The sequence below is a fragment of the Vidua chalybeata genome, chromosome 10, assembly GCF_026979565.1.
Source record: "Vidua chalybeata isolate OUT-0048 chromosome 10, bVidCha1 merged haplotype, whole genome shotgun sequence".
In the NCBI taxonomy this organism is placed as follows: Eukaryota; Metazoa; Chordata; class Aves; order Passeriformes; family Viduidae; genus Vidua; species Vidua chalybeata.
The window spans coordinates 25,863,925-25,873,921 of record NC_071539.1 but is presented as its reverse complement, the minus strand read 5'-3'; the positions used below and the strand labels follow the sequence as shown (position 1 = coordinate 25,873,921).

The window sequence follows — 9,997 nt, the reverse complement described above, 5'->3', positions numbered from 1 at the left end:
CGCCCAGCACTGACCCACTGTCCTCCCCAAAGCAGAGAGTGATCCCTCTGGTCAGGTCCCTGGGATGCCTTCTCTGAGGTCACCTTCTGGCATGGCCCCTGTGGCTGAGCAGCCCCTGGTGGAGCGGCAAGAGCACAATCCCCCCAGTGACTTTGGAAAGATACAGCTTCACACAGATAGACAGGCTGGAGACAAACACAAGCTGAGAGTCACTTTTACAAGTTTCTTTATGAAATTAAATGTTGCCCCTGGTCTGGGGGAAAAGATATAGTGCAAGAAGGACTTTGTACATGCTACTGAATTCAGATATCCTTGGATGACCAGACCTTGGTCAGCTACAGCATCAACAAACACTGGATTTCTGAGCTCTGCAGTTAGTGCTCACTCACACTTGAACTGGAATGACCCAGTCTTCTTCTACTGTCCCAGGATGTCTCCTAATCTAGGGAATTCAGTCAGTATGGCTTCTAACTCTCGTTATGGTAAGGCAAATCTTTCTTTTTGCTAACCAGGGTTTAAATTCATTCTTTTTGGCCACCATCTGAAACTTGAGTATTTAAAGTGAGGCTCTTTATGCCAAATGTAGGCCTTTATCAAGTGGTTTTCCATTTTTAAAAGTGTCAGTAACACTCCTTGACTTCGAGGGGTCTGTGGGAGTTTGCATAACAATGATGTTGCAGAGTTGAACAGCGGACTCTGACTTCTGGGAGCTAGGTTTGCAAATATTGACCTTTCTTTAACAAAAGAAAAGAAAGATTAAACAGACAGAACAAGCATCAAGTTAACAACATCTGACAAGAACAATTACGGACTTACAAAATACACAGTTCTGATTTTTACCATAAATAAACACATTACAAACAATGAGCATTTTCATTGGCCAGGAAATATGGCAGAATGATGGAGAGACGAGAATCTAAAGAATTGAGTATGGTATTAATTAGGCACATTTTTCTCTAACGTATGTAGCTCAAACCCACTAGAGAGATTCTTTGACGTGACTCATGCTGCAGGTTGGCACAGTTTAATGTAGGACACCTCTCACCGGTGCTGTTGGACTAAAGGGAGGGAGGAGGTCACAGTGCAATGCTCACTGTGCTCTGAGTGCCTGCAGAGGCTGCTGAGTTAGTTGGACATGTGGAGGAGGATCATAGCTCTGAGAAATGCAGGGCATGGAGTGGGCAGCGCAGAAGGGTTCATCCCTCCTCATCATGGACTCTGAACTGTTGTTCCGAGCACGGCAGTGGCCACTGGGCCAGCGGGTCCATCAGCTGCCATCCCCTGTGGCAGCTGCCAGCCAGCAGTGGTGGGCACAGCAGGAAGGAGTGAGTCCAAGTACAGTTGACAGGTAAATCTCTTGGGCTGCAGCCTGTCCAGCTCCCTGCTGCGTGCTCCTGGAGCTTTGTCTGCTGGGCAGTGCAGGGCTGGCTCTGTGGCACCGCTGCCCACGGTGTGCCAGCGCCCACGTGGCCTCACCTGGGAGCCAGCGGGTCAGCTGGGCTGCAAAATAAATAGGGAAGGCAGGAGCACACGTGCCATCCTCTGTAAATACAGGATTGGATGAACCCGGGCTCCACCTGCCAGGACTGATGGATAAAGTGCTTTCTCAGAAGGGGTTCAGGCACAACACAAACTCAGAAGGGGTTCAGGCCCCTATTTCCGGAAGGGCGTCAGCCTGCTGATGTTCTGCCAGAAGTTCGAGGGCTTGCGCTTGGGCTCTGCCAGCATGAAGACCTGCTGCTGAGGGAGCGTGGTGGGCAGGGTGGGGTGCTTCTGCCGCATCAGGAAGTCGTAGTAGGGCCTGGTGACAGCTGGGAGGAGGAGGAGGAGATGGGAAGTATATTAGTTGAACACAGCTCCTTTCCCCGCACTCTACCGCTTCCCCCAGTTGCCATTAAAGCTGCAGGGCTGTGAATTGGGTTTGTCTTAGTGCTACCCTTCCTTTAATTTATCCTTACTTCAGCAGTGCCTTTTAGGATTAGAGCTCATGTGGAAGACCCAGAAATGTGCTGCACAACATTCTGAATTAATCTGTGCAATTTAAAAACTGCAAATCAACATAAGGTTGGTTTGAGTGTCAGGTGTTCTGCCAGCATGACAGCAGGGCTACAGAACTGCAGCTCATGACTGGTGACAAACTTAGCTGGTGCTTTTGGCTGTGCTGGGAGAAGCAGCTGCTGTGCAAGTGCTGCTGACACCTGTTATAACCTCCTGGGCTGGATTTCTGATTAGGAATGGTCAGTGCCTGCGTGGAGGACAAGGCTGGTCTGTGCAGTCTCCTCTAGTGCTGTGTCCTAAGGGCTTTGCTCTGTTGGTGTAGTCTGGCCTCCTTCCAAACTTCCCCCTGTTTACAGCCAAATCTCATTTCTGGCCCTTTTTGACATTTAGCCAAGCTTTCTTTCAGGAGATGTGGCTGGGCTTTAAATGCTGGCTGGTACCACCAAGAGGAAATGGTTGCCTCTGTGGGTTCAGAGGAACCAAGCAATATCTCTCTGAAAAGAGAGAAGGGGAAGGTAGCATCAACAGGGCTGTCTTTGGCCAACAGTGCTGTGGGCACAGGAACCCTTATTTTGCTTGACTTCACTCTTCCTGGCTGCTGTTAATTGTCCTGGTCTCTGGCAGGTTGAATGAAGAGCTCTGCTCAAGCATGGTACCTACCACTGGCACCCTGCCCAAGGTTCAGGTTTCAGAGCATCTTCCAGGGGCACAACTGCCCAGCAGGAACAGTTCCTGCTGCAGAGAGCTCTGTGGCCCTCTGTGCACCATGGGGATACTACAAAACTTGCCTTTTGCCAAAGGGAATGCCATACTGCTGGGAAAGCCTGGCTCCTAGGGAGAGGCTGTGCACTGGCCTGAGCAGAAGCTGCTGGGTTTTGGCAGAGTGCTGATTTTGTGCAAAATGGCTCTCCTGGAGATAGGAATAGTCTCCTGACTCCAGCCATCTGAATCTACCAGGAATTGTAGTGCAAATTGTCACCATCTGGCCTTCTCAAGACTTTGTTAATGCCACTTCATTCAAATCTCTCCCCTGTAGTAAATACAGAGCCACCCCCCATTGTCACAGTGTTCCTGTGTTCAGGTGTGACTCACCCTTGGGCTTCCCAGCATGGTGCTGCTTGCTGGCATTCAGCATTGCCTGCTTTTTCTGCACCTCCGTGATGGAAAAACCTGGAAGATAAAGCAGATTTCTGTCAGCAGCAGGTCATCATTTGGTACCTCAGGAGAAGACAGGGGTAGGCAAATGCCTGAGGCAAGAGCCACAATTACTGCCAAGGCTGGGGGGCACAGCCTGCTCCCCCAGACTGGGCTGGGCTGCACAAACCCCCCATGCAGGGTTTGCTGCCTGCCCCTCAGCCCATGTTGCACTGGGGGGAGAAGCCAGTCCAGGCCAGTGGTGGCTGAAATCTTTCAGATCACACTAGGCTGAATTAAGAAGGATTTGGACAAAACAACACAAACCCTCTTGGTACAGTGAGAGCCCTTGAACAGGTTCCTGCTCTATACTGTTCTGGACCCTGTATGTAATGTATTGACTATGTTGTCAGCCCTGCTTGAACTCCTTAAGACACATCAGCCTCCCTGAGGACAAACTGCAGTGATGTCTTATGTTGGTTTGCAGTTTTTTAATTGCACAGATTCATTCAGAATGTGTAATTCAGCAGCCCAGAGCTGCCTTGGAGCATGGGCTAGCTTCCCCAGCCTTTCACTCCTCAGGCATTAGCCAATGGGTAAAAAAAGATGAAATAATAATGATTAAAAGAAAACCAGTTTCCCAGCATTGCTCTTTCCAAACCTGTCTCCTGGTCGAGCTGCACCTGCCTCTTTTCATTCTCAAATGCCTTCAGCCAGCGCTGTTTCTGCTCAGGCTTTTTTGCGCAGAATAAATGGACTTCCTCAGTGTCTCTGCAGTGCAGCTTAAATGCATTTTTCACACTGATATTGAAGTCCTTGTCTTTGCCATCTTCTACATCCAGTATTTCCATGTCATCCATGTTGATCCGACTCTTGTAGTACAGGATGTCCCTGCGCAGAAGGTCCTGTAAGAGAGATCACAACACATGTTGCAGTTTCTTGGATGTGATGGAGAATTTAACCTTCCTGGTATCATTACAGTCCTGTAAAAGAAATGAATACTGGATCTGAGTCTGCGGAAGTGCAGTGCTGAGCTGCTGTGGGCACTGTAGGGAACCACATGGCTTGTTCTGGCAGTGGGGTCAGGACAGGCTGGTGTCCGTGTTGAGGCCTATCTGCAGCCCTAAAGCTTGGGTGTTACACATGATCCCAAATCCTCATTAAGCCTCTGACAGAAAGCACTATTTGAATCCTTCAATTCCAGTTAAAAAGCAAAAATAATACTAATTATCTCTTGGGTTTTTGTTGACAATGAAAAGTAACTTTGAGATCAGTGATTTTCATACCTAACTTACCTGGAGCTACCTGCATGCCATAGAATATGCAAAAAATAATTGGCACATTCAGTTCTGAAATTCCAGAGGAAGGTACTGTTCACTGGCTCTAAGATGGAAGATATCTTTTATTACTCAGCTTATGAAAAACAGCATGAGCTGTACTTACGCACATGTGCTGTTAGCATGGCCTTACTGACTGCCAAGGCCCACAGCTGTTCATCAAACCTGCAGTTTTTTTCTGAATACAACTAAGCTGGAAGTTCAGATGAAAAACAAGGTAGTTGAAAGAACTTGTGTGACAATACTCATAACTGAACTGTATAGAATAACCCCACACAACCTCAGAAGCAGTGCAGTGCTTTCCTCTTTTGCTGTGAGAATTAGGCCAGTAGCTGATTGCTGTGCTCAGGTGCGCAGAACACCCCAGGACCTCAGAGAAAAAAATGCACAGAGAAGGCTCGGTGCCAGGAGCACATAAGGCCAGGAGAGGGTGGAGAGGGAGCTCACTTAAATCCATCAGCACAGCAGTATCCAGCTTTCATGGGTTACCTTCTTGCAGCAGACAAGCTGGTGATCGAAGAGGAAGAACATCCTCTGTTGGCTCTTGGCTTGAGGGTGGGAGATTTTGGCTAATTCCCCAGAATAGATGAGTTCTGAGCTTCTGACTAGGACATCTTCTCCCTGAGAACAGCACAAAGAACAGGTTGGTCTCAGCTTCATGTGAAAGTGGGAGCCTGAATTCCTGCTGACAGAACTTGTGTGGGAATGAGAGAGAGCCTCTGTGCTGGAGGACAGTCCTTGGCACATCAGGGAGTGGGAACTGGATTTGATTAGAACAATAGCTTGATAAATTTTTAAAACCTCCTTTTCCAGGGAGTCTGCTCAGGAAAGTTGCTCCATCCCAGACATAAAGGAGGCACAGAAGCAGGGAGCTAAGAATTTAGCCTGACATCCTTGGGCAGGGAGACAGTGTGGGCTTATTGAGTCTAGGATTTAGAAAATTAGTATTTTTTTTCTTTTATTTAGTGATTTTTTTAGTAAGTCTACAGGGAGCCTTGGGCTCCTCTATGACTAGGCCAGACCTTGCCTTTCTCCAACAATAACCTGACTTGTTAAGAATTAAGGAGCAATTCTGCTCATCTTGAGAGTTTGAAGTCACTCAAGATAAAATGGAGGGCAAGAGAAAAATAATAGAATTTAACTAACCTACATGCTGATTTTGTTCTGCAAGGAAAAACAGGGAAACAAAGATCCCAGGAAACATGCAAAGGCAGCTGATCTAGCTGGGTTATATACCAGACCTGCTCAGTTGTACTAAAAGATCGTAACTGTTTAAATAAAAATCAGACTCTCCAAAACGATGGGCAGAGAGCTGAGGTGGGGCTAGACAGTGAGATATCACTTAGGGAGAAGCTGTTGGAAGAGCAGAAGAGGAACAACTTGGAATTCCTTGGGCAGGGAAGTCCCCTACCTCCCAGTCCTCTATGGAGCTCTGCCACTGAGCGATTTTGTCAATGTTCTCCAGCCGCCGCTTCCTCTCGTTGATGAGCCGAGCCACGTTCTTCATGGCGTTTAAGGCAGCCTCCACATCCTTGAAATCCCTGTGGAGGGGCAGAGGCTTTAGGCTTGGCAGAATGGCATGTGGGTGTTGTACCTACACTCCAGAGGAGAGCAGCCTGGCACAGAGCTGGGGATGGAACCAGGAGTTCCACCTGCAGTCTGTCCCAGCTGTTCTGTGCTGGAATCAGACACCTGCTCCTGTGGCAGCCTCTCAGACACTCCCTGGTTTCAAGGCACAGATTAGATGTTGATTAGAACAACAGTGTGTTAAATTTTTAAAAGTCTCCTTTTCCAGGGAGTCTGCTTAGGAAAGCTGCTCCATCCCAGACATCCCATCCCTTTATGTGTAAAGGAGGCACAGAAGCAGGGAGCTAAGAATTTAGCCTGACATCCTCAGGCAGGGAGACAGCGTGGGTTTATTGAGTCTGGTAACAAATCTAGGCCATCTCTGGGAAAGGGAAGGGGGGAAGTAATCAAATTTAGCTACAGAGGTATAAATACAAATTGCTGGAAGAACCTCCAGGTTCTCATTTTCTTTCTGCAACATAATACAGAAATATATATACACAACATATTCACAATGCTGTGTGCCCATGCAGGGACTGGTTGGTGGTGCAGAGGTGAAGCAGTTCAGCAGTAAGTGGCTTGTTCCAAACATGAGCTGAGTAGGGTAGGGTAGGACAGAGGCTGATCTGCCCTCCCCCATACACCCTCTGTGGCCACTAGCTACTTCTGCTGAGTTCAGAGTGGCTGGGAAGGAGCTGAGCTGCACAACTTGGCTCTAAGGCAACTCTCAAAACTGTGCACTTAATGAACAAGACATGCTTAAAACCACTCTGGAAAGTACCAAGGCTGCAATTAGGAGGGTGAAATTTAGTCAAACCACATTGGACCAATATCAACACTTTCATACAGATTTTTCATGTTTTCAGGTACTTAATTAAGTGACAGTTATTTGAGCCAAAGGCAGTGCCTTCACCCTGAAAGTGAGCAATGGGTTTGGAGGCTTTGGAGCTGGCACTGACAGGGTACCAAGTCTGCATGGCTTGACTGCTGCAGGGCACAACTTCCCAACGGTGAAGTGTGGCTGTATGAACATGTTGGGATATATTCAACCAATGCTTTTGGAAGCAAAGTTCTCACCACCACCACCAGAACCATGTAGCTCCAAAGTATGTATGTGCTGTTATCACACATATGTGAGCCAAATAAAACAGAAAAGGGCCATTATAAAGTGGACCTTGTAACTCTCAATCTGTGACAGGAAAGCCCAGTGCTACTGTAGTGGAAAATTATGTAAATATACTTTTATTATAATAAGTTATATGATAGGTTATTATAATAATATTATATGTTATATACTTATATAATAAGTTATATATAACTTATTATATATTATGTAAATATACTTTATAAAATTATATAAATATACTTATTTCCTGGCTTCTGTGAGGTAACCCATAAGAATTGTGGCATTGGCTGCAGTTAGCCACTGCCCTCCATGCATGATTCAGCACGAGCCCATTTCCATGGGAGCAGCCTGGCTCCTTCCCTCCCCCCTCACTGGCCTACCTGTGCTGGGGGTTGGTGTACTTGAGCAGCTCGGCCAGCTGCAGGGGGTATTTGCAGATTTTCTGCACAGGGGTGAGTAGGAAGCCATCCAGGGAGATGTCAATCATCTTCTGCAGCAGGCGGCAGGCCTCGAAGAAGTAAACATACTTGTTCACCTTGGTGAGGCGCGACAGCTCCAGGCAGGCGTTGGGGTGGTTGTTGCAGTACTCAGAGTAGATCTGAAACTCTGTTTGCTGCAAGGCACAGGGAGGGATTTACTGCCCGTGGCCCTCAGGCCCTGCCCTTGCACAGACTCTTGTGCCTGTTTGGTGATTTGTATCCTCTAACTGGAGCTGTTTGGTGATTTCTATCCTCCTCCAGGATAGAAATAGAGCCCTCCAGGCTCTCAAGCTGGGGGCTGGCAGGGTGTGTCACAGCTTCAGCACCTGCAGCTCATCTGAGAGACCTGGACATTCCCACATATCCTGGTCTGGGCTCAGCTGAATGCTTTTAGTGCCCACACCAGCCACAGCTGATCCTTCACTGACCTGAAAATACCGTTACTGTAAACTCAGTCCCACTTGAGATTTTGGAGTCTTCCTACATTTTCCCTGAAGTACCAAGGTCTGGCAGGGATTATAGTGTTCAGAAGATAAGGTGCTTTGAAAATGCTCTTTCCACAGCCACAAGAGCTACAGGATATTTCTTTGGGAAGTGGTTGAACAGGGCTGGGATAGAGGGTGGTGGCATTTAGTTTGGTTGGATGGGTCTTTTTAAAGAAAGCTTCAGTTCTGTCAGATAAATTTCTAAATCCTCTGGTTTAATCCATGCTCAGCTACCCCTTTCCCATGAAGTCAAATTTACTTACATATTCCAAGAAGCAGGAGCCAACCTCACTCAAATGTGGGTGGTCTTTGTTAAATTTCTTCTCTAGTGCTTTAACAAATTTCTTCTGGCACCTGTAGATGTCCTCAATATTCCCAAAGATTGTCTTCAGCTGTTCTTCTGTAAACATGTCTGCTCTCTTGCGGCACTGCTTAATGTAACCCTAGGAGAAAACCAAATTGGAAAGCTTCCTGGGCATCTGCTCTGTGGCAACAGAAAGCCTCAAGGACTGCGCTCAGGTGTTCCTGTACACCCTTCCTGCAGATCTGTACCTATCTGTAACTATTATTTCCTCTCATGTTACCCTAAACATGGTAGAAATAGAAGCTGCCACAGACTCATGGCAGCCCTGGGCGATGCTGCAGCCCACACCTGAAAGAGTTACAGAGCTGCTTTCTCTCCTGCTGAAAAAGTCTTTCTGTGTCTGCAGACAATGGGGTGCTCTGACCCCAGCACTTGTAGATTCAGACCAGTTAAGTCCAGTTGTGGACCTGGTTTGGTGCCTGTGTGAGGAGCTGCTGGACTGACTCCAGGCAGAGGAAAGCTCCGAGGGGCAGGGGAACACTGCAACAGCAGAGGCTTGTTTGTAAATGTCTGTTCTTTGCCCCAGCTGCCTCTGCTGGGAGCCACTTCTGTACCCTTGGAGTGGAGAGTTCTGTTCCTGCAAAAAATTCCAACTGCCTTCACTCCCCCAGTGTACATGGTGGATCTCTTTTAGAAGAGGTATCACAATATTCAGCATATTTGACAGTAAAGGCTCCAATTGGCTGAGCATCCCCCAGTTGTTTTCATCTGAGCATGACTTGCCTGAAGGCCAGAGTTGCTGATTATATTACTCCAAAACAAAGAGAGGGCAGCAGTGCTAGACATTTACTTTTCTCTGGCCTGGGAAATTCAATTAATTCCATTTAATCAGAGCAGAAGTGAGTGCTCCAAATGCAGAGGCATTTGGGATTTTGCTGTAATGAATTGTCTTCTGTTTTCTGAGAATATAATGGCATTCAGCAGAACTGATGAAAATTCAGTCTAGTTTTCAGAGAAGTTACCTGCTTAGGGTATCTTTCTGGGCAAGCATGGGACACAGTCCATTATCCTTCAGAGAAGTTCTTAAGTCCCTTTCCCCTTTATTCCTTACCTCACAAATGTCCTTCAGGTGCTTGATGTAGTCTCTCTCTGTGCTTATGATCTCATTGATGACATTGGTCCTCATTTGGTCTTTGGTGGTCTGGCCCATCCCAAAGCATCTGGAGTCGTCCTCTTTGCCCCCCTCCACCTTCAGGGGATAATCTTCCATGGGCTCATCCTGGTTCACTCGCAGCTGTGAGGCACACAAGATGTTCACTGTCCCTGTTGCTAAACAGCTCTGCCAAGGAAGTGAGTGGATGGCGGACACAGACTGAGCTGGGACAGGTGATAGAAGGGTGTGTGTATTGCCTGCAAACATTTTCCCCTCGGGGAGGCTAAGGCCAGACAGTCACTTTGGGGAGGGCATATGGCAGCTGCTCCCACCGTGGCATGGGTGGTTTTAGGCAGATATTTCTTGTGGACAGAAGTTACAGGAATAATATGGAGTCCTTCAGGAATAATACATA

General features: G+C 47.4%; 1 protein-coding gene across 4 annotated transcripts in view; it reads right to left on the bottom strand.

Moving 5' to 3' along the window:
• Window positions 1-209: 209 nt before the first annotated feature.
• Window positions 210-9,997, bottom strand: part of ARHGEF4 (Rho guanine nucleotide exchange factor 4) — a 122,337-nt gene continuing 112,549 nt past the window's right edge. For 3 of the 4 annotated variants that reach the window (XM_053951718.1, XM_053951720.1, XM_053951721.1), the window contains 8 exons: window positions 9,541-9,723; window positions 8,389-8,568; window positions 7,542-7,774; window positions 5,881-6,010; window positions 4,959-5,090; window positions 3,794-4,037; window positions 3,091-3,168; window positions 210-1,811 (listed from right to left, as the gene is read on the bottom strand). In XM_053951718.1, coding sequence (XP_053807693.1) covers window positions 1,654-1,811; window positions 3,091-3,168; window positions 3,794-4,037; window positions 4,959-5,090; window positions 5,881-6,010; window positions 7,542-7,774; window positions 8,389-8,568; window positions 9,541-9,723 — 1,338 coding nt within the window. In that variant the 3' untranslated portion in view covers window positions 210-1,653. The remainder of the gene's footprint in view (window positions 1,812-3,090; window positions 3,169-3,793; window positions 4,038-4,958; window positions 5,091-5,880; window positions 6,011-7,541; window positions 7,775-8,388; window positions 8,569-9,540; window positions 9,724-9,997) is intronic. The other variant, XM_053951719.1, reaches the window with a different exon arrangement.